The 25,537-nt window shown below is 35.6% G+C and overlaps 2 protein-coding genes across 2 annotated transcripts in view; one reads left to right on the forward strand and one right to left on the reverse strand.

Annotated features, from left to right (window-relative positions):
* Nucleotides 1-9,634, reverse strand: part of si:dkey-32e23.4 (dynamin-1-like protein) — a 33,759-nt gene extending 24,125 nt beyond the window's left edge. The window contains exons 1-8 of the mRNA XM_067395434.1: nt 9,497-9,634; nt 7,963-8,066; nt 7,614-7,755; nt 3,811-3,857; nt 2,083-2,151; nt 1,873-1,959; nt 806-968; nt 609-729 (exon numbers count right to left, since the gene is read on the reverse strand). Coding sequence (XP_067251535.1) covers nt 609-729; nt 806-968; nt 1,873-1,959; nt 2,083-2,151; nt 3,811-3,857; nt 7,614-7,755; nt 7,963-8,064 — 731 coding nt within the window. The 5' untranslated portion in view covers nt 8,065-8,066; nt 9,497-9,634. The remainder of the gene's footprint in view (nt 1-608; nt 730-805; nt 969-1,872; nt 1,960-2,082; nt 2,152-3,810; nt 3,858-7,613; nt 7,756-7,962; nt 8,067-9,496) is intronic.
* Nucleotides 9,635-10,721: 1,087 nt separating this feature from the next.
* On the forward strand, nt 10,722-25,487 carry rab7b (RAB7b, member RAS oncogene family). The gene is made up of 6 exons (XM_067395437.1): nt 10,722-10,909; nt 11,530-11,598; nt 13,926-14,052; nt 18,087-18,305; nt 21,262-21,390; nt 23,935-25,487. The coding sequence occupies exons 2-6, from the start codon at nt 11,546-11,548 to the stop codon at nt 24,019-24,021; spliced, it is 615 nt and encodes a 204-aa protein (XP_067251538.1). The 5' UTR covers nt 10,722-10,909; nt 11,530-11,545; the 3' UTR covers nt 24,022-25,487.
* The last annotated feature ends 50 nt before the right edge of the window (nt 25,488-25,537 follow it).

Below are 25,537 nucleotides of genomic sequence, written 5' to 3' on the forward strand. Positions count from 1 at the left end.
ACAGAGTTGGAGTTTGTTACTTTTGATAAGAAACAAAGTCTCATCCCTTTAAATTCTGTTCATTTTATCACAAAATTTTAACAATAAATGCCGCTTTGATTCTCTTTAATGTGGCGTGACAGATCTCTGTACAGGCGCCTCAGTTCAGGCAGTGCAGAGCGCGAGTGAACACGATCATCTCTTACTCTTTAATACTAGTTACAGAATAAACATGAATGAACATCTGAAGGGATTTTGAAAGATACAGTACAACTTACTGAAATGTATCTCAATCGTTGCTCAATCAGTGTTTCAACGGCGGAAAGACATTAGTGAGTGGGGAGATCATTACATAGCAGTTACCTTAGAAATGCCATTCAGTGTCCTCCACAGCTTGTTAGTTCGCTAGAGAAATGAACTCTTTCACTACATATATGCTCTATATTAGCCTATATATTCATTATATTTTACTTAACCTGTCTTGATTATTTAATGTATGTTTAATGTATGTTTATATAAATCTGTCATGAAAACAAGTTATGATGACCATTGGGTCATCATCTGCATTGGGATAAAATAAAAATAATTTTGTACATTTTCAAAAAATGTTTAAAGTAACTGTCACTGACCTGTTAACCACACCAATAATGCCCAGTCTGACTGGTATGACACGACCCAGCAGCACCTCCAGAGCATCTGTCCCCGCGTCCATCAAATCCAGCTTACTCACGACCAGCAGCGTCCTACGACCTGAGCGCAACAGCCAATGAATGCCTTCCCTTCCCACAGTGCCATTCAATGGTGTAATAATGACATCTGGACTCACCATCTGCGTCCACCTCTCGTGCCAGTTTAAGGGCATCAGATGTGGCAAGGTCAGAGTTTGCAGGAGATACACACAGGATGATGGAGTTGGGGTTGGAGATGTAGGACAGAATCATCTCTTGGACTTGAGTCTCAATATCCTCTGGCTGGTCACCAACTGGGACCTACTCAAAAAAGATCACATCATATGACAGAGAGTGAGAGGGTGAATGAAGGTGAATGAATTATTTTATCTTTAAAAGTGCAGACACATTTACAGTGGACTGAAAATTTTTTACTGGATTATTTTATTTAAAAAAAAGATTTTATTAAAATTTTACTGGACTATTTAAATAATTAATTGTACTGAAATAACATTTAAAGGTGCTATAGAGGAAGTTTTCAACGACTGAGAAACCAAAGACTGTTAGTGAGTTTTTGAAATGAGCACATGCGTAAGAACAGCCCCCCTCCTTCACAGCTCATTTCGAGGGAACGCCTCCCAAAACTCGTGCAGGAGTATTGGAACACGAGTGTTTAGCACCGGCATTCGCTGTGTCGTGTTTTTTGGATTCATCATGTCGGACTCACCGCAGGTAACTCATAATCTGCACTTGTTACTCCTGTCTCCTGACAAAAACATCGCATGCGGCGCCTGTGGAGTGTGGAAAGTTACTGGAGTGCGCAGCCGCGCTCGTCTCTCACAAGGAACATCACGGCAGTGACTGACAAGCCAGACGGCCAATCCGCGCACGTCTCTCACAAGGAACGTCACGGCAGTGATTGGCAAGCCAGAGGGCCAATCATTTACGCGATGATCACACAAACGATTGGCTGATGTTTTTAAGGCCCTACCTCGTGCACAGATGATGTATATTGATATTATTCCTTTCAGTGCACCTAATAAATAGTGTTTTATCAGTTTCAAGTAATATTGCAAAAATGTATAAAACAAAACATCCTCTGTAGCACCTTTAATTGACAGAATTTGCTTTCAAGAGATAAAACAGTATATCTATTTTTTACCCTAACGGGAATGAGTTTGTTTGCATTACATTATAAAATAATATGTACAGTCATTGTGGTTACCTTGGTGATGCCAGGCAAGTCAACCAACGTCAGGCTGAGTACGTTTGGGGAATAGATCTTCAGGTAAATGGGCTCTGGACTGATGCCCTAGGGAGAAAAAAAAAAGAACACCACAGTGAGATCATTGAAGTCAGGGCCTTCAAATGGTACAACAAGTGTGTGTATGTCAAACTGTATGAAGCACTGATAAGTGCCACGCTTCCACTGCACCTTATTATTGGTACTGCGATCGGTTTCCTCCTCAATCTCTTTCCGGATTTCATTAAAATCTGTGAAAATCTGAGCAAAGAAAAAAAAAAAAAGCAGTTATAACAAGCTATGACGTGTTCTGAATGACCCTTTTTTTAACGCAAGTCCTATTCGGACAGGACTAGTTTTCTAAATGAAGTTTGAGTTACAGTTCTTATCACCTGATGTCTGATTTATTTCATGGCCTGAATCAGATGGAACTAACATTTCAGTGTTTATTACAGAGGTGGGAGTGTGTGTTATCTAGATGTGGGCGTTACAGAAGGTCATGTGCTGTGCATATGTATGTCTTTAATTGATTACTTATTTATATACCGTTAATTTATTACTAAAAACCCTATTTAAAGGCACATTATGTAAATTTTCACCTCTAGAGGTCGCTTATTCAAAACAAAGGCTTAGCTTGATGACGTCTTGATTTCTCTGAATCATGGGAGGTGTTGTCTTCACGTCTACCGCCTGTGGAAAAGAATCGTGATGGGACTCGGGCAGAAATCAGGTTATTAATGTTACTGTATGAAGCAGAGCAGGACTGAGTGCTGTAGGAGCAGAAACGAGGCCACTGGAGCGATTGTTAATGAGAGACAAGCACAACACATGGCTTGAGAGCAGTATGTAGGGTAACGCGGTGCTGTTTATCATATTAGATACATTTGTGTGTTGAAAGTTGTTAAAGTGCTACCCTGCGTTTGCTCAGCGGCTACTATGAGACACTTGTTGCACACTGCAGTAAGCTAGATTGATATTAGACATGGTAAAACATGGTACTCACGGTAAATCAAGAAAAATATATTTAAACAATAAGACTTACTGTGTTGAGCTATATAACATGATTAGTTTTCTGTCTATGAATGTATCCAAACACTTGCTCACTTGTCTAATAAAACACATCATATATAAAAGCATCTTTGGTGTTTCCATTATTTATACAAAATAAAAACAGAAATGGACGGTAACGCTGGCATGATGTCATTGATAGGCGACACACGGACACGGTCCATGTCCTGGTTAAAATTTCTTATTTCTCTGGACATTCTTGGAAACATCTGGGATAATTTAAGTACACAAGTCAACAAAAAATATAACACTGTTCTAGTGGTTTTTGGATATTTTAATCCAAAAATCTTACATATTGTGCCTTTAAATGAACTTCACATGAGTTTATAGAAGTGTCTGTTTATAATAAACCCACATAAGTGAGCAGAGAAATCTTGACAAGCATCTTACCTGAAACTGATATTAAAATGGGCAGTCTTCGCAGTTTCCATGATTTGGCACTATGTATTCATTTTATAATTTAATTTTTTTCCTTGGATACCATCCATATTGACATGAAATAAAAGCAGGCGAAAGATTGGTGTGCAAACGGTAGACCAGGTAGGTCAAAAAACACACAAAGAGAAACGTTAGAATAACACTATATCGGCAATCACAGACATTCACATTCAGAAAGGATGAGATTTCTCTGAGAACCGTTGAGTTTGCCGAAAAACAGTAGGTTATTTGCTCTGGAATTTTTACTGAGGTTGTGTGAGAAAACACAGACATGGCAGATTTGGGCAGGATTAAAATCACAAAGTACGCCTGTGAAACACAAATGTCTCCAACATCCTCCATGAAAGCTAGTCCCATCTGAATAGGGCTTTACTGTCCAACAAGAACTCCAACTTGAACAAGAAAAACAACTACCTGGTTTTTGCAGTGAAGGAAGGTGCCCCATTCCTCTGCTTTGATTCCTTTAGAAGATAGAATGAGACAGAATGAGAGAGAATAACACAAACACAAGACAATACAAATCAATATTTATGACACTGAATCTGCAGAAACCCTCTTCCCATAAAAGACCTCAACGGAGTAAAAGCTTTTTACAGGCTTTCACTGCAAAGTGAACCAACGTGAACAAATTGTGTAATCAATATTCAACCAGAAATGTTACAGCTGCTGGATACATTATTACACAACTGAGAGACTGGAGCCCAAATGTGCATTCGCTCTAGTCTCAAAGTGGAAACAGTAGCAGTAAAAACAGTATCAGCTTTTTCACTTACAAATGAAAACACAACAGATGGGAAAACAATCTGGGTTATGAAGAACTACATTTACAAAACAGAAGAGCAAGTGCTGTGGGATGGGAATCACACCAGGAGAGTGAATTGGACAGATGAACATTCATGCAGACGAACATGTGTTGAAAAACAGAGACCTGGATAGGTGTTTTGAGGGTTTTGTTTAGCTCCATTTCCTGAGAAAGTGAAGAGAGGACAGCAGAGAGAGTGTTAGGAAGAAATGTTCCTGAAAGCGGATTAGGAACAAATTCACAGAAAGAGTAGAATACAGCAGACGTTATAGAAATGTTCAGGGTTCAATACAAGTTAAGCACTATGTGTGAAAAAAAGAGCAAAAACCAATGGCTTGTGATATCTGAATGACTTTAAAAAGAGGCTACTTCAAAACGTATCGAAAAGTCAAAGTTTTAGGTCGACGTATATAGCAGAGAATAGACTGGGTATGCAACTGTTACTTGCTTGATGTTAAAAGAATTTAAAAAGCCCAATAAGCTGCTGAAATCAACTTATTGCGGTGCTCGCGCTGTCTAACACACACACACCTGAGACGCGCGCACAGAAAGCCGCCTCTCAGACAACGTACGATCCCGAATTCAGTTCTCTTTCACGGCTTATTGCACTCGAACAGTCAAATACACACAGTTATGGCAAAATGTCCGTTTTGGTGAGTATTCATGTAAACACAGTCGGTTATGTCTTCAGTGAATGTAAAAAGTTGGGAAAGAAATCGAATGTGTGTCATTTGGATTCGTCTATTAAGACATAAAATGACAGCAGCCTAATACAGTAAACCTGCTGCTGTCTGTCAAACAACAAGAGAAAAAGAGAAAATCCCCCACTGCTCTTGACTGAATTACTTTTGTAGTTTTATTATGATTCAATGTATATTTGATTCATGTGATTTAGATTTACATTTGATTATTCTGTATTGTTTCTTACTTGAATGCTATATTACCAAGTTGAACAAAGAGTTGTTAGTATTTAAATATTCGTAGTATTTTTTTTTGTTTTTGTTTACATTGATGTTAAAATGACATTGTCAGATTTGTGACATTACTTTTTATGTAATGCTAAAACACTGCTGTTCACTTTCAGAAGTTGTAGTGATGTTTTTTTCCCCAGAAAGACCGTGAAACATACACTATATTGCCAAAAGTTTTAGGACGCCTGCCTTTACGTGCACATGAACTTGAGGGTTTAATATGGAGTTGGCCCACGCTTTGCACATATAACAGCTTCAACTCTTCTGGGAAGGCTTTCCACAAGGTTTAGGAGTGTGTTTATGGGAATGTTTGATCATTCTTCTAGAAGCACATTTGTGAGGTCAGACAGTGGTGTTGACATGAAGGCCTGGCTCACAGTCTCCACTCTAATTCATCCCAAAGTTGTTCTATGGGGTTGAGGTCAGGACTCTGTGCTGGCCAGTCAAGTTCCTCCACACCAAACTCGCTCATCCATGTCTTTATGGAGCTTGCTTTGTGCACTGGTGCGCAGTCATGTTGGAACAGGAAGGGGCCATCCCCAAACTGTTCCCACAAAGTTGGGAGCATGAAATTGTCCAAAATGTCTTGGTATGCTGAAGCATTAAGAGTTCCTTTCACTGGAACTAAGGGTTCAAGCCCGACCTCTGAAAAACAACCCCACACCATAATCCCCCTCCACCAAACTTTACACTCAGCACAATACAGTCAGGCAAGTACCGTTCTCCTGGCAACCGCCAAACACAGACTCGTCCATCGGATTGCCAGACAGAGAAGCGGGATTCGTCACTCCAGAGAACATGTATCCACTGCTCTAGAGTCCAGTAGCGGCGTGCTTTACACCACTGCATCCGACACTTTGCATTGCACTTGGTGATGTAAGGCTTGGATGCAGCTGCTCGGCCATGGAAACCCATTCCATGAATCTCTCTACACACTGTTGAGCTAATCTGAAGGCCACACGAAGTTTGGAGGTCTGTATCTATTGACTCTGCAGAAAGTTGGTGACTTCTGCGCACTGTGTGCCTCAGCATGCGCTGACCCCGCTCTGTGATTTTACGTGGCTGTTGCTGTTGTTCCCAATTGCTTCCACTTTGTTATGATACCACTAACAGCTGACCGTGGAATATTTAGTAGTGAGGAAATTTCACGAATGGACTTATTGCACAGGTGGCAACCTATCACGGTACCACGCTCGAATTCACTGAGCTCCTGAGAGCGACCCGTTCTTTCACAAATGTTTGTAGAAGCAGTCTGCAAGCCTAGGTGCTTGATTTTACACACCTGTGACCATGGAAGTGATTGGAACACCTGAATTCAATGAGTTGGAGGGGTGTCCCAATACTTTTGGCAATATAGTGTAAATTTTGGCTATCAATTTTAGGTTTAAAATATTTTAAAATATAATTTAAATTGATTTTACACACTTAAAGCAATATTGTACTGAATATCAAATTATTTTACAAGTTATCACATTTTTCTTCAATATCGTGCAGCCCTAAATGGAAGTGTATGGGACAAGAAATATGATACACATACATAAAGCTCTCATTTTTGTTAAGGTTCTTAATTATATTTTAATTAATGTTTTTTCCACCTTTTTTTCTGGTATAAATAATTTTAGCACATTTCAGTGAATTTAAGAACTGTTCTTCAAATGAACTTCTGTTCAAAAGATCAGTACAATCTTTTTTTAATAAATAATACTTTCATTCAGCAAAGATGATTTAAATTGATCAAAAGTAGCATTAAAGCTGTTTAAAATATTACAAAGATTTCTATTTTAAATAAATACTGTTCTTTCAACAAATAATCCTGAAAAAATGATCAGGGTTTCCACAAAAATATTAAGCAGCATGATTGTTTTCAACATTGATGATAATCATAAATGTTTCTTGAGCATCAAATCATCATATTAGAATGATTTCTGAAGGATCATGTGACACTGAAGACTGGAGTAATGATGCTGAAAATTCAGCTTTGATCACAGGAATAAATTACATTCTTAAATAGAAAATTGTTGTAAATTGTTCATTTGTAATAATATTTCACAATATTACATTTTGATCAAATAAATGCTTTATAAAATCTTACAACTACTAAACTACTGTAACAACTAAACAATGTTGTGGCTATGCTTTTGAAATAGTGTGTATTTTAGCATTCATTCTCATGAAGTGTGTTGTACTGAACCTAGAACATTTCTTATGTTTTCCCTTTAAGAACAGTGAAAATGTATTTGACTTACATCTATATTAAAGCATGCAAAGCCATCGCATGTGTGCTAGACATGTTCTCGTGTGAAAAACTCGAAACTTGGATACGTGTTTTTTTCCCCAATATATTGAAAAACCTTGCCTACGATGGCTAGGTCGGCAGATCACAATTTCTTGAAACACAATCTCAGTCAACAGAATACAGCTATGATGCATTCATAAGCTGTTACCATTGTCTTGTTTGCGCCTCTCCTCCAGCGAGGGCACGTTCACCAGCTGTAACACTAGAGGGCGACGTGTCACTATTCCTGAACCTCGGGGGAGGAAATCTCTTCCAACCAAACTCTCCAATACTGAACTCTTTCCACTGCTCTGTAGATTTATTTGAAGAGACAAACAGAGCAAACACTTGCATTCAAAGGGAAAATATTGGCTCTGTGTTTAAATGTAGGCCTACTTCATAAATGCACTGTGTACTATCACAAAACTGAGATCGTACCTTACATACTAGTGAAGGTTTCTGTTTCAATGCACTGCATAAACACTCAAATTCAAACTATTCACTGATAATTGACTCACCTGTGATCCCACGACTATGATCTGAGGAAGCTGGATGATCTCGGCTCCAAGTGTGAGGAAAACCTCCTGCAGTCTGTTAATGATGGGAATCAGAGTTTCCATCTCTGCAACAGAAAGAAAAACATTTGCACTGATTGTAAAGCTGCTGTACACAAACAACAGATTGTGGCTTAATCAATACATGTGAGGCCCAACTGATACTGGGTTTAAATATCTACAGCAATATGTCTGTCTATCCTTCATTTATATATTTACACACACACACACACACTACCAGTCAAAAGTTTGGAAACATTACTATTTTTAATGTTTTTGAACAAAGTCTCTTATGCTCATTAAGGCTGCCTTTATTTCATAATAAATACAGAAAAACAGTAATATTGTGAAATATTATTACAATATAAAATTATGGCTTTCTATTTTAATATACTTTAAAATATAATTTATTTCTATGATCAAAGCTGAATTTTCAGCATCATTACTCCAGTCTTCAGTGTCACATCATCCTTCATAAATATGATTTATAATATAATTTTTATCAATGTTGTGTTGCTTAATATTATTTTATAGCCTGTGATACTTTTTTAAGGATTCATTGATGAATAAAAGGTTAAAAATATCAGCATTCATTCAAAGTATAAATCTTTTCTAACAATATAAATCTTTACTATCACTTTTTTATCAATTTAACACATCCATGCTGAATAAAAGTATTAATTTCTTTCAAAAAAAAAGAAAAAAAAGAAAGATGACTGACCCCAAACATTTGAACAGTAGTGTATATTGTTACAACAGATTTCTATTTTATATAAATGCTGATATTTTTTAACTTTTTATTCATCAATGAATCCTGAAAAAGTATCACAGGTTATAAAATAATATTAAGCAGCACAACTGTTTCCAACATTGATAATAAATCATCATATTACAATGATTTCTGAAGGATCATGTGACACTGAAGACTGGAGTAATGATGCTGAAAATTCAGCTTTACATTACAGAAATAAATTATATTTTAAAGTATATTAAAACAGAAATATTATATTAAATATATATTAAAACAGAAAACCATAATTTTAAATTGTAATAATATTTCACAATATTACTGTTTTTCTGTATTTATTATGAAATAAAGGCAGCCTTAATGAGCATAAGAGACTTTGTTTAAAGCATTAAAAATATTTTTACTTTTGACTGGTAGTGTGTGTGTGTATATATATATATATATATATATATATATATATATATATATATATATATATATATATGTGTGTGTGTGTGTGTGTGTGTGTGTGTGTGTGTTTACACGTTACATGCAAGTGTGTTTTAAATGAATAAAGACCACTAGTCTGCACAACCCATTCATGCAGCTAATTTAATAATTAATTTCCCGATATAATTAATTTGCCGTTTTATTGAATGCTTCACGACAGCCATGAGCTTGCAGGGTGTGATGCTGAACAAGGTTACGTTACATGGCAGGAGAAACGAAGAAAACATTAGCACAACCGGCTCGATAGAATAATATCCTTACCGTGATGCGGTGTGTCGAACCTTTTACAAAAATACACAATCACAGCGTTTTAACGCTCATTGTCATGCTGGAAATATGGGAAATACAACGTATAGTCACTGGAAGACCGACATGTTTTGAGGTTTCGCTTTTCTGCGCCCTTACACAGGCTGTCAAAGATGGGCGGGCCTGGCGTCAGCTACAAGAAACTCAATTGGCTAATGTATTGGTGACGTTAGCGTTCATCTTCAGCTCATTGGATGAAATACCTATCAATCATAACATGTCATGGCCGCTTCTCCGCGCCCCTTCCCAACATCAGGACCCCTACAATTTCATCCTTGGCCTTCAATATCACAGTACCATTCTTGTGGATTTCTACTGAATTACAAGACAAATAAATTAATAAATGAAATAAAAAATAATAACATTCAAAAAGGCTCGAAATGCGTCGAATCTGTTAAGATATATATATGATAATTACAAATGGGTTAAGGAAGTAAGCTAGGTGAGGCATTGAGGAAGTGTGAATGAGAATTTAGCATAAATGATAAAAATGTGCAAATCACATGACAAAGGGAGGGACGAAAAGCGATCACGGGATGAGCCTCTCCCTGTCCTGATTAAACTTGTCATAAATGCACTTCCAGATGTTTGAATTGCAAGTTTTATAATTAAATTAAGTTGTTAATTATTTTAATTCGTTTTTAAGTCTTTAATTTAATTTTCTGCCTGCATATATTGGGATACCAGCGAATAGCGAAGTAAGGTTGTTGTTTTATTGTTATTATTTAGTTTTGATGTAACTTTATTTATTTAAAAAGCACGAACAGATCAATAAAACGCTGAATACTACAAACTAAGCTGCTATAAAGTGGTTTAATTCATTTCCTCCTCCTGCCATCTTGGAGTCTTTCGAAAACGAGGGAGGGCTTTTCCAGCTGAGCTAGTAATGGGAAGTCTGATTCATTTGAGCGAATCGGTTCGTCCGGGCAATTCATTTAAATTTCAAAGTCACTGATTCGTTTGCGGTTTGATGCTCAAAAGTGTTCTCGGAAGTCTCCACGCGATATTTTGTAGTAAAATTGATTTTTATTACATTCATCGTTTGTTGTGTTTTTAAACACTTTACCGTTTCACCTCACAGTTTTCTCTCTTTCAGTCGACCGATTTAAAATTCCTTGCGAATCGGTTCGAATGAATCACTAAACAGATCTGATTGAAATACGATTCGAACATCAGTATTTTGCGTCAGTCCCTTGTGACTCTACAGTCATGTCCTGTTCTGCTAGGAAGAAACACATAATACTCAACAACAGCTGATGTGGTTCTGGATCATTAAAAACACTGGGTGATTTTTGTGTCGAATCGCTTTTGGGAAGCTTCGGACGCGCAGCGAATATCAAAACAGGCGCGACGGTAAACGCGAAGAAGGTAATGTTTATTTTTTTCTCACATTATCTGTCAAGGTGATTGTTACGTAGAATATTAGACCATTTTAGACCCAATTTTGTATGTTTTTGCACTTATTAATTTCATAATGGATTATATGTAGATTCATCGTTCTCACTGGTTAGTATTTTCTGAATCATCGTGTCGTGAAATGTCTGTCCTTGTCACTTGAGTGACTTAGTCACACAGAACAAATACTTTGTGGCTTATATGGCCGTGTGATTTTCGCTTCTGTAATACTCGCTGAAATACGTTTTTAGTAATGCATTTGTTACAATGTCCTGCCATGTTTTCACAGCAGTGGCGTCACGTGACTCAATGAATCACATGAATTCATTCTTTGTACTTCTGCCATTGAGTACTGAAGGTGTACAGTTTGATCACTGCTCTTTTCCCCCTTCGTTTTAGAATGACGTTTATTGCAAATCTACCTATCTACATTGTATATACAGTATTGCATATAAACATGTCATAAACAGTCAATTTAAATAGTGGCTTCATGTGGTTTCACTTTTTACAGTGTAGGTTTACCTGTCAATCATATGTCTGTGGAAAATAAAGTGTCTTCTGCTACTGTCTAAAATCCTTCTCTGCTTCCGTAGTGTTCTTCCACACATCATGGCTTCTCGTAAGAAGGTGCTGCTCAAAGTGATCATCCTAGGGGATTCTGGGTAAGTGTTTGTGCAACATCTTTGTGGTATCAGATGTGTGTTCGGAATCATCCCCTTAATTCCAGTCCTTTGTATGTCTCTCTGATCTGACACACATGAATCAGATCATCAGCTCGGTAGAAGAGAGCTCCATGAACTTGGTCGGGTTAGTCCCGATTGACAGGTTCCCTACGTAGTGTTCATTGCTCCGTGAGCAAGGGATATCTGTTGAAGTTCACTTGACAAAATGCTTTCATTCGCAACACCCTGCAAAGTCATCAAACACAGAAAAAACTCAAGCGCATGTTAGAAGAGTTTGATGCCATAATATACTTCTGTAAATAAATATAATATAAATTAGCATACTTTCATTTCATTCGGCTGTTTATCGGTGTAAAGTGCGTAAGACATGACAGTTACAAGTCAACTATCATGATTATGGGATAAATAAGATAAAAAGACATTTAAATTAACCAAATTATATTTATTTTCATATTAAACATCGCAGCATTAATTTATCATTCAGTTTAGAGCTTTTAAATTTGACAGATTAGATTAATTTTATATGGATGTATTGGTTACACTTTATTTTGCAGTATATGTACTTACAGTGGACTTGCCTAAGAAAGTACTGGTAATATAAGGTAACTACATGGGTTGAGGTTAGGTTTAGGGGTAGGTTCAGGGTTAGTACAGAGTTAGTTATTATAATTATTATAATACATACATATGGGGAACAGGACTGTAAAATAAAATCCTATGTATTATACACGTATATTAAAAGGTCAGTTCACTCAAAAATGAAATTTCTGTCATTAATTACTCACCCTCATGCCGTTCCACATCTGTAAGACCTTTGTTCATCTTCAGAACACAAATTAAGATATTTTTGATGAAATCCAAGAGGTTTTTTTTACCCTCTTAGAAAGCAACAGTATTACCATATTAAAAGTCCAGAGAAATAGTAAAAACATTGTTAAAATACGTGACTACTAATGTTATGAAGCGATGAGAATACTTTTTGTGCATTATAACAAAACAAAAATAACAAATTTATTCAACAATTTTGTCTCCTACACACAATGCAGCACTTCCAGGTTCTACATCAGAACGCAGACCCATTATTGGCCGGCTCCTGCGTCAGCATCACATGCATGTGTCGTGCTGCTCATGTGAACACTGTCAGCCAATACTGAGCCAGCATTCTGACGTAGAACCTGGAAGTGCTGCACTGTGTTTACAACATAGACAGGGACAGGGAAGAGAAGAAACTGATGAATAATGTTATTTTTGTTTTGTTTTTGCACACAAAAACTATTCTCGTCGCTTCATAACATTAAGGTTGAACCACTGCAGTCATGTCGACTGTTTTAATGATGTTTTTACTACCTTTCTGGCCCTTGAATGTGGTCATTTCATTGCTTTCTATAGGGGATGAAAAAAAAAAACTCTCGGATTTCATCAAAAATATCTTAATTTGTGTTCTGAAGATGAACGAAGGTCTTACAGGTTTGGAACGACATGAGGGTGAGTAATTAATGACAGAAATTTCATTTGTGAGTGAACTGACCCTTTAATATACGTGTTTAATACATTGGATTTTATTTGTACGTATTATAATAATTATAATAACTGGGTAATAACTAGGTACTAACCCTGAACCTACCCCTAAACCTAACCTTAACCCATGTAATTACCTTATATACATATAGTGCAAAATAAAGTGTAACCAATACATCCATATACAATTAATTAAATATAAATTTCACTCAATCTAATCTGTCAAATTCAAAAGCTCTAAGTGAGTGATACATTTATGTTGCGTTGTTTAATGTGAACATAAATGTAGATGGCAGAATACCCTTTGAAGTCCATGTCACAGAGCACTTACGGTCGAATGCAACCCACCCCTCAACTGAGCGTGTCAGATAAGAGAGACATACAAAATGTGCAGAGTGGGAAGCGAGAGGACTGGAATTGAGAACCTGTTATAATCAGGCGACGCTGAGCTCAAATGCTCTTATCAGTAATGACACTTTGTCCTCTGTAATGTAGGCCTGTATTTAAAGCAGCTGTACATACTGTATGTAAACACTGTTGCCTGTTGACATTACTCAAGGAATTCCCCTGACTTTCTGTCATCAGTGTTGGTGCAGTTTGCTCACACTATCTCTGAAACTTTGAACACTGCTGGATGAGTCCAGTCGTCCTGCAGTATCGCATCTTATCTTGTTGTTTAAGAATGTTATCAAGACTTGCAGACACCCAGCACAAAGATGATGATTCCAGCTGCACATGTTTTTGAAGCATTGCCTGTTGAACACATTTGTCCTGTTTGTCTTTGTCAGAGTTGGGAAGACCTCTTTGATGAACCAGTATGTGAATAATAAGTTCAGTAATCAGTATAAGGCCACTATCGGAGCCGACTTCCTGACCAAGGAGGTGATGGTGGACGACAGACTCGTCACCATGCAGGTTTGCATTTATGTATATTTCATAAGAGTACATTCCATTTATTCTACCATTCATACTGCTATTCAGCAAGGATGCATTAACCCTTATAGGGTCTTTGGGGTCTTTTTTTAAACGATGTTTGCTCAAATAAAAAAGAAAAAAATTATCTTTGTCCAAATGACATAAAACTTTGTAAAATCTTTGTAGTTGAAACTTTCTAGATCTACAAAGAAAACAAAATTGGAGTGATAGCTTGTTTTTATGTTAGTGTAAAAAAAAAAAAAAAAGGGCACACTCAGGGTCTTCGGGGTCTCCAGTGACCCCAGGCAACAAAATGTAATTTTGTAACAAAATAATTATTTTTTAAAAACCTAATTTAATTTTACTCTGTTTATTAATGTTTTTACTTTATATTTGTGCAGTTTTTGGAGAATTTGTCATATCTTTTAAATTTATATATATAAATAAATAAATATTTTTTGAATATAAAAAAAACAGCTTTTATGTAAAATTCACTTCATAAAAGACCCATATTTCTAAATTTCATTCATGGGGATAACATGGATAATTTGACATGGTTTAGTGTAAGATTTTTGCCCATCTTTTGGAAAATACAATTTTAAAAGTAAAAAAGAATATCACTTTAACCAGTAGATGGCTGCATTGCTCCACTATATGCTGTGTGCTATTTGATTGATTGAAAGATGTCTTTTCACAAGTTTTTTTTTTTTGTTGTTGTTGTTGGATTCATATCTAAATGTTACGAAATCACAATTATAACAATAAAAATTACTTTTTGTCAAAGTTTAGCATTTTTTGTACTGATTTTTTTTTTTTTTTTTTTTTTTTTTTTTTTCAAAAATGTTGATTTTGAGGATGAATTTTGTCCATTTTCTAAGTGGAGTCTCATCATAATGTAACAATATTGAAAAAATGATTGTTTTTTTTTTTTCATTACAAAAAATACTAAACTTTGACAAAAAGTAGCCTTTATTGTTGATATGAATCCAACTGAAAAAAAACTTGTGAAAAGATGTCTTTCAGTCAGTCAAATAGCACATAGCATATAGTGGAGCACTGCAGCCATCTACTGGTAAAACTGATAATTTTTTTACTTTTAAAACTGCATTTTCCAAAAGGTGGGCAAAAATCTTAAACTAAACCATGTCAAATTATCCATGTTATCCCCATGAAAAGTTAGAAATGTGGGTCTTTTATAAAGGGAATTTGACATAAAAAGCTGTTTTTGTATAAAAACCTATTTTAAAAAATATTTTTTAATTTATTTATATAAATTTAAAAAAAATATAAATCCTCCAAAAACTGTAAAATTACATCTACTTACAAAGTATTTTGTTACAAAATTGTATTTTGTTGCCTGGGGTCTGTGGAGACCCTGAGTGAACTTCCCAAACGAAGACTGCATAAGGGTTAAATTGATCAAATGTAGCAGTAAAGATATTTATAATGTTAAAAGTTTTCTATTTCAAATAAATGCTTTTCTTTCAAACTTTCTATTCATCAAAGAATCCTGGAAAAAAAAAAGTATTAGTTTCTACAAAAATATGAAGCAGCACAACTGTTTCCAACATTGATAATAATAAGAAACATTTCTTGAGCAGCAGATCATCATATTAGAATGATTTCTGAAGGATCATGTGACACTGAAGACTGGAGCAATGATGCATCACAGGAATAAATTACATTTTAACATAATATATTCAAAATTGAAAAGTGTTATTTTACATGTTATTTTACTGTTATTTAAACTTTATTACTGTTTTACTGTATTTTTGATCAAATAAATGCAGCCTTGGTCAGCAGAAGTGTAACCCCTATATGGGTGAATCTCTCAAAGAAATGTCATACTTCATCCTAAAATCCAAAAGAAAAATCATGAAAGTTTATGTTTAGGAAAAAGACAAAAGATTTTTTAATTTAATTTGTATAGTACTCAATACACTTGCTTTAAAGCAGCTTTATAGGCAATATGAAAAATTAGAAAGAAAAAAAGACATGTAAAAAAAGTGAGTGGATTGAACCCAAGTGCAGTTTATTATCCTCTAGAATATATACAAAAATAAACCTTGACTTGATGGGCGCTTTAGTGAAGCTTCAAAACCTTTGCGAATCATTTGTTTCGATCCAGTTGCTGCATCCGAAATCGGTTACTGTCTGAATTTTTGCGATCATTAAAAAAGTATGTTCTATTGAGTATGAATGTAATCTGGACGTACTACATCCGCTATGTAGTGTCATTATCATGTGACCTAGCAGCATCAGTTGCGTCGCTTCCCCTCCATTCACAAATCCTCTCCCATGGCCTCATGGGTGCACACTTCGGAAACTTGACGGAAGTAGTAGGTCATCCGGAGTCATCTGCCTACTGTTTTTCAAATACTACAGTATGTATTCAGACATACTACTCTGTTGGCGTGTTTTTTTTTTTAGCACACTATAGTAGGGAAGTATTCTATTTCAGATGCAGCGAGTGATTTGGAGCACGTATCAAACTGCCAAAGTCATGTCATAACCGTCATAACCGTTTTGAAATTTCAATGGTTCCCTGCTAGGGGGCGATGATCACTGTGAACCCCTGAACCAGTGTCTATAAATGATTTTTACCTGATCTCGGATACATTTTATACATTTTTATGATAAAAAGGAAGAGTTATAGTTAAAAGTCTGTTATTGGTCTGATTAACCAAGCTCTCCATAAACAAACAAAACAAGCCCTAAAATTTAATAAACTAGCATATATTATTAAGAGATTTCCACTGCATTTACACAGTTTTGACCAGCAGGCATCACCAGCGTGTAGCATTTAAATCATTTTACAAAGCTATTGGTTCAGTTGATTCGAAGTTTCGAAAAGCTTTGTTTCTCCCATCACTGTTGACTGGACAAACAAGAGACTCACTGACAGCATGTTGACAAGAGATGTGAGGGCTATAAATACACAAAGACTAATGATTAACAAGATACACCTGACAGTAACCAAGACGATAAACCAATGACAAGACAGAACTGAAAATCACCTGACAACACAAACCAATGAAAACACAAGACCCAAAGGAACCATCATGACCAGAACGCATGAGGGGAACGGGGAATCACATGACAGAATTACAGGAAAAATGACTGTGACAAATTTCAAAATAAAACACATGAAAACATATACATAAAACCTAGAACAGACGTGACAAAAGGGAAGATAAATGTGCAAGCCAAAGGTGACATTATTTATAGAAATTTATATGCCAAATAAAAATTTTTGGGTGTAGAAAAAATCGAATATATTTAAATATTTCTTGAAAATTCACATCAGATTCACCCTCATATGCCTATAATAGTAGTAATTTTAGCTATTAAATGAATTGTTTGGAAACTGCGTAGAAACATTAAGATGTCAGCATGCTTTGAGGATGATGATGTCATTTCCTTAACAACCATTGTTTTGTGAACAGTGCCCCATAATATCTCTGGTCATGTGATGTGGTTAAAGGCTCTGCATAATAGTCAGTGCAGTCATATGCATGTATGAAATCTCTGTAATTACTCATAGCTTACTGGTAGGTTCTCATCTCAATGTTTTTGACTCATTCTGATCAACACTCAGGTCATGTGAGGTAAATGAGTCATTCAGTGACATGTCTGGTAATCCCCTGGTATTTTCATGTTATGTTTACTTGTCAGCCATGTTTTTCTAACCTGTATGACCAGTCATGTGATGTAGATCCCTCATGCCCAAACAAGCAGTGCTTGGGAAGTTGTTCCTGAAAAATACTGATTATTACAACAATATTATAATAAGATTACTGCCGGTATTCTGTTTGAGCAGTTATTAATGATTACTTATTTCTAAAACCCCTATTAGTCTTTAAAAGATGGATACCAAATATTTTAATGTTTATTAGTGTTATTATTAAGCAATAAGGTTAAAGAGCCTGTGCTACATTGTTAATAATGCGACTAAAGGCAAATAATACAGTTGCAAATACTCAAAGTATTATTAAGTGTTATTTACCATAACTGATTTCATTTTCTTCCTTAAGATTTGGGACACAGCAGGTCAGGAGCGATTTCAGTCCCTGGGTGTGGCTTTCTACAGAGGGGCGGACTGTTGCGTGCTGGTCTATGATGTCACGGCACCCACTACATTTAAGACTATGGACAGCTGGAGGGATGAGTTTCTCATTCAGGCCAGCCCACGTGACCCGGAGAACTTCCCCTTTGTTGTGCTGGGAAACAAAATTGACCTGGAGAACCGACAGGTCAGTGTGCAGATCAAATGGAGCGGCAATGCTAGGATGGTTATGAACATCTCGGTTTAAAAGAGTTGAAAATAAGTAAAACGAGTGCTTGAGCAATGGGTTTTTAAATGGTTGAGATATCAATAGTTTAATAGCAGCCAAATTATCAAAAGAAATTACGAATAATAATACTTTAATTCAGCAAGGATGCAGTAAATTGATCAAAAGTGACAGTAAAGGCGATTTCAAATATATGTTGTTCTTTCAAACTTTATTTTTAAAGGATCCTGAAACGTATGTATCATGGTTTCCACACTGTTTTCAACATTGATATTAATAAGAAATTTCTTGAGCATCAAATCATCATATTAGAATGATTTCTGAAGGATCGTGTGACACTGAAGACTGGAGTAATGATGCTGAAAATTCAGCTTTGATCACAGGAATAAATTACATTTTAAAATATATTAAAATAGAAGAGTTATTTTAAATTGAAATAATAATTCACAATATTCCTGTATTTTTGTTCAGATAAATGCAGAAAAGACTTAACAACATTAAAATCTTACCAAGCACAAACTTTTGAGCAGTAGTGTACAAAAAATAAAATACCCAATAAATAGCTGACAGTATTTAAAAGACAAAAATAGAAATTTTAGCAGACAAGATTGAAGTCCTTTAACATGACTCACATTGAGGTTTCAACATGGCTTTGACCTCCACATGAAAAGCGTTGCAGATAGTGCCGCGGGGGAGCGATTATACTAGGTGATGGCAAGCAAACCGGACGTACACATGGTAAGCAATGAAAATAGTGACGGGTTTTTGAGCTCAAATCAGATTTCAGAATCAGAATTCCTGCTATTTGCTTTGATACATCTCAGAAACCCATTAATTTTCTCTGAATGTCAGGATCTGCCTATGGTGTTCTGTCGTACCATTTTGTTTTGATCTTTTTATCATGCAGATTGTGCGGTAATCATCGGCAGTGCTTAGAAAGGTCAGCTGCAAATGAGGGCAAAACTGAAATAGTTTGAACTTTGATGCATTACAATGCTTGACCTGTGTGCCATCAGGCATAATGTTGTAGCTTGACGCTCCAGAGTTTAGTGCATGGGGAATGGTGACACAAAGTTACTCGATGTACTAAAAACAGAAACGTTTCCTTTGCGTTTTTCGTGTACAGACGACAACATTGTCAAACAATCCCCGATCACACGGATCCACAAAAACTATTAAAATTGTTGTATTCTGCTGTCAGGCCAGTAGATGGCGATATGACTTTGTAAAGAAACACTACACTTATACACTGAACATGTAATGCGCATGCACATGACGTTATCATTTTCACGAATTTGCATTTTTGTAGTTTACACGGAGACGATAACACTATCATTTTTAAATACGTGCAATTTGAAACCGTTTTCATAAGTTTATGATTTCAGGCCCCCAAAATGCTGTTTGTTTGAATTGCGTAAATGGCCAAAACGCATAAAAAGCTTTAGTTGAAAACGGTGTCGTGTAAAGATTAACTAAGATTTTTTATTTTTTTTTATGTTTGTGAAAGAAGTCTCTTCTGCTTACCGAGGCTCTATTCATTTTATGAAAAAATGCAGCAAAAACAGTAATATTGTTTTAATTTTATTGCAATTTAAAATAACTGTTTTCTATGTGAATATATTTTAAAATGTAATTTATTCCTGTGATCAAAGCTGAATTTTCAGCATCGTTACTCCAGTCTTCATCAGTGTCACATGATCCTTCAGAAATCATTCTGATATGATGATTTGATGCTCAGGAAACATTTCTGAAAACAGTTTTGCTGCTTAATGTTTTTGTGGAAACCATGATAAAAAAAAATTTCAGGATTCTTTGATGAATAGAAAGTTAAAAAAAAACAGCATTCATGTAAACATTGTAACATTAATGTCTTTACTGTCACTTTATAACAATGTAATATATCCTTGCTTAATAAAAGTAATTCATTTAAAAACAAATTGCTGACCCTCATCTTCAATGGTACTGGGTAATCTCAAAAATAGCACGGTTTCTGCGGGTCTAAAAAAGTCTTAATTCACTCTTACACAAATTAAGGCCTTAAATCAGAGCAGAAACTCTTAAATTCATAAAGTCATGGCATTAAATGTTGCATCCATTGCAAATCATGAATATCTTTCTTGGTATTTTTGTCCTGTTTTCCAATACAAATATCTAAACATCTTTAAATCAAGATACATTTACTTCAGATGCAAATGTAAAACTAAGTCTTGAAAAACTGAAGAAAATTAATTGAGTTTATGCTTAAAACAAGAATAAATTAGAATTAAGATGATTTTTCTGATCCCATTGGCAGATATTTGTTCTTGTTTTAATCATAAATTCTTTTCATTTTGGTATTTATCTCAGAATTAATATTTTATGTCATATTGTATCTCAAGTAATTGTATCTTGATTTAAGAATCTTTAGACAATTGCACTAAAAAACAAGACAAAAATACTGAGGAAGAACATTATTTGCAGTGTGATCAGGAAGTACAGTAAAAGTTATTTGCATAGTGGTTGAGAGCAGAGTGATACAAGTTACTTTTTTGCCAAATGAATTAAAAAGTAATGGAGATCTGTTGGAAGTTGCATTTTAAAACTCTAAAGTGTTACTAATACAACTCATTGCGTTTCACCCTAGACATTTACATTTAGAGAACATAATGGCGTATGTGTTCCCTTCCATTTATTCCTTCCATTTTTTTTTTTGCTTGGTCCTAAAAAGGTCTTTAAAAAGCCGTAAATTGACCTTCAGAAAACCTGCAGAAACCCTGAATAGGCAAATATCAGCCAGTCTACCAGAACTAGAACTAAGAACATTTTCTATCAAGAGAGTATTGGTGACATCATTAAATAATTGTTAGCCATTTTTTGATTGCCAGTCTTTCAGATTTACTTCATCATTTCATCCCAAAATCCTTTTTATTTTGAACAGGTAACCACGAAGCGGGCACAAGCATGGTGTCAGAGTAAGAACAACATCCCCTATTTTGAGACCAGTGCCAAAGAAGCCATAAACGTGGACCAGGCCTTCCAAACCATCGCTCGCAATGCACTTAAACAGGTAAAGAGTGTTGAGAATACTTCACATTCATTTCAGAATTGCAATTTGGCATAATAAAATTTCCCCATATATTTAAATTTCACTTTAGATCGTGTTTGATATAAGATGAAATAATCAGTAATTTATCATCTTGTTTAAGAGATTCGCCCAAAAACAAAAACCATTGTCACACACTTTACTCATCATCATGTTGTTTCAAAAAAAAAAAAACCCTTTTAAAGGGTTATGAAGGGTCAAAAATGAAAATTATGTCATTAATGACTCACCCTCATGTCGTTCCAAACCCGTAAGACCTCCGTTTGTCTACAGAACACAGTTTAAGATATTTTAGTCCGACAGCTTTCTGTCCCTCCATTGAAAATGTATGTACGGTAGACTGTCCATGTCCAGAAAGGTAATAAAAACATCATCAAAGTAGTCCATGTGACATCAGAGGGTCAGTTAGAAGTTTTTGAAGCATCGAAAATACATTTTGGTCCAAAAATAACAAAAACTACGACTTTATTCAGCATTGTCTTCTCTTCCGGAATCCTTTCCATTGAACTGATTCCATTGAATCCTTTAATCTGCCGGCATTGGTAATGCACTTTTACGTCGCGGTGGTTGTTTTTGGCGATTATGACATCCGCGACATGCACACTTATGCACCATTTTAAAAAATATAGCAATATCAAAATACAAACAATGTAGAATAGCTTGAATACAGCGTGTGTCTCCCTCAGACTGTAAACTAAGCTCTGGCGCACCGGATAACACGTCAGCAGCGTCTTACATCAGCGTCACTGCGGAGTCCTGAACCACACTCCGGAGCAGAAGGGGGCGGTAATGCACCAATAAGCTGGATGCCAACCGTGAACGCGGATTGACAACAGATCCGGAAGAGAAGACAATGCTGAATAAAGTCGTCGTTTTTGTTATTTTTGGACCAAAATGTATTTTCAATGCTTCAAAATGTCGCGGATGTCCTAATCGCCAAAAACAACCACGGCGACGTAAAAGTGCATTACCAACGCCGACAGATTAAAGGATTCAATGGAATCAATTCAATGGAAAGGATTCCGGAAGAGAAGAAAATGCTGAATAAAGTCGTAGTTTTTGTTATTTTTGGACCAAAATGTATTTTCGATGCTTCAAAAACTTCTAACTAACCCACTGATGTCACATGGACTACTTTGATGATGTTTTTATTACCTTTCTGGACATGGACAGTATACCGTACAAACATTTTCAATGGAGGGACAGAAAGCTCTTGGACTAAATCTAAAACATCTTAAACTGTGTTTTCCGAAGATGAATGGAGGTCTTACGGGTTTTGAACGTCATTAATGACATAATTTTAATTTTTGGGTGAACTAACCCTTTAAGTCTGTCTTCTATAGAACACAAAAGGAGACGTTTAGCAGAATGTTCACGGTGCCTTTTCAGAACAAAAAGCACCATAAAAGTAGTTTCTACAACTCCTGTGCTATTCCAGATCTTCTAAAGTGAGGTTTATTAGGCTGCTGTCACTTTAAGACCTAATGCACTTCCAATATAATGATACTTATTTGTTTTCTTTCTCAGTTGTTTACGTTCACTTAAGACATAAGCGACTGTGTGACCAGGATACTCGCAGAAAGGGGCATTTTGACATAATTTTGCATGTATGTGTCTGTTTGAGCACAAAAAAATGCACAAAAAGAAAGAACTGAATTTGGTGTTTGTGTGCTCTCTGACAGTGCACTATTTCCTAATTGAGTTCTCTATCATGTCTTCTTGCACTTGAATGGTTTAAAATTGTTAAAACACATGCAAATGATAAGCGTTTACTCATACTAAAGCATTGTTTTCCATCATTTAAGGGTCATTGTAATGATGAAAATAATATTGATTGTTTAATACCATGAAACCATGATATTTTCTGAGATGATGATCATAGTGAAAATCTCATACCATTACAACCCTAGTCAAAGGTGTGGTCACATTAGCAAAAAAGGCTCATTGTCTATTGTCAGTAGTGTAATGATGTATGAAGCACTTTCGATTAGTCAATTCTGTGAACCTGTTGCGAAATCTGCGTGGGGAAATCTTTAGCTTGCGCAAACCGCCCATTCGCATGGATTGCTATTGAAATGACTGGATTTCACCTGCATAAATTGGCTGAACAGTGGTACATATGACCACACCTGTACAATAGCTTTGTGTGGGGAACAGACTGAAGGTTATTCAGTCTTATGCCTTTTAAATCTCATTCTTGAATATTCAAATATGCCGCATGAAGACAGATTGCAGCAGATATTCAGAAATGAAGAAGTTTTGAAGGAGTTTTTTTTGTCACACAAATATATTTTATGACTCCTAAATAAACAATGTAGAATGTGCTTTCATTTTATGGAAAAGTGCAGCATGAACATTCTGCAAAGTTTCTCTTTTTTTTTTGTTTAACGAAAAAGTCAGACAATTTTTGATGTCATGAGGGTGAGTAAATGATCACAGAATTTATCTGTTTAACTGGCTGGGCTTTGCGTTACATAAACACTTTATCTGAATGAATTGAACTTTCAGGAGACAGTGGAGACATATGATTTCCCTGACCAGATTAAACTAAGAGACGACAGACCTGCGTCTACTAGTGACGGCTGCAGCTGCTGAAGGAAAGACGAAACTGGGGAGGGAAGAAAAAGAGCCAACATAGGAAAGGAAGAGAGGGAAAGATGGAAAAGATCCAGGCCTGTAATTCTAGCGCCCATCCTCCCCTTCTCCTCCTTTGAAACCTCCAGAGTGTCAAATGCCACATGTGAAAGCTGAACATCCATTTTCTTGCTGAACTCCAAGTCACGTGTGGTACGATGAACTATCGAGGAACAGGAAGACCAATGTGTTGCATATCCTCTGACATTGCATTTATTACAAGTCTCACTATCACTACAGCTGTCGAAGAATTTCCTTGTCACTACTCCTGCTGTCTGTGCAATTTTTCTTTACTCTGAAATGATCCTTTTGTCTGCTAGTTCATTGTGCCTTTATATTTTCTAACTTTTAGTTGTTTCACTCCTATGCTCAATGAACATTTGTTAAAAATATTCATAATACATATGTAATAGGGCTGGGAAATATATTAACTATTTATAAATATGTATACATTTTGTCTGCAGTATAAAATTAACTAACAATTGTTATGATTTTTTTTGGCCATAACTTCTGAGTTAAAAAAAAAAAAAAAAAAATGCAGATATGGTTTAGGAATTCAATTTCTTCCGACCAGTTCAAAATCCTTGTTTCATTTGTTTGCATCATCGCTCAAAAAATCATGCACATCCCCATTTGGCATTTCACATAATTTCAAATGTTTAGGTAAAAATATGTACAGTAGGTAATTGTTTTTTTTATTACTGTGCACATAAAAATAATTCAATATATTTCCCAGTGTCCATATAGGGAAAAGGTGTATAAAACATGTTTTGATGATTTTTAACTAGATTTTTACTGTATTTTACTTTCTACTTTGAACATTTAAAATCTATGTGGCAACAATTGCTGTTCGTTTGAAATGATTTGTTCAATGCAAATTTCTCTCAAGGTATCTTAGCTCATCTCTCAGCCCTACTATGTAATATGTCATGAATTAAAGGTGAATAAGGATGTGGTAACTGTGTATTATCTTGGCTAATTTGTCCTCAAGGTACTGACATTTGGTAGGTTCACTTCAACATCATATCAAGTATATTTTAGTCTTAGCTGGTTTGTAAGTAACAGTGTTTTACAGGCACTTTCTGTTTCTGTAACAGATTTCTTAAGAATGTTACCAACCGCGCCAGTTAGAATGGTTTACAAAACGTCATTTTTTGCACAAGTAGAGCTGTTGAGTATGTAAATGGATCATTTCTCCAGTGTTTATGAAGAGGTCATGTTTTAAGTAGCAGTACTTACAGTCAATCGAGTTAGAAGTACAGTAATGATGTTATGTCATGCTTAACTCAATGTTTTGATTTGCCTTTGGACATTTACATGTTAAGCTTGTGTATCCATACTCGACCCAAGAGCTCCTCCATTTTATATGCCAAAATGCAAGAAAAAAAAAAAAAAGTAGGCATCATTTTTATGTTGGCCAAATGTTAGAATGACTTCAAAACCAAAAAAGCAAAATAAAGAAGCATTTACAACCAAG

Source organism: Chanodichthys erythropterus, chromosome 9 (genome assembly GCF_024489055.1).
Source record: "Chanodichthys erythropterus isolate Z2021 chromosome 9, ASM2448905v1, whole genome shotgun sequence".
NCBI lineage: Eukaryota > Metazoa > Chordata > Actinopteri > Cypriniformes > Xenocyprididae > Chanodichthys > Chanodichthys erythropterus.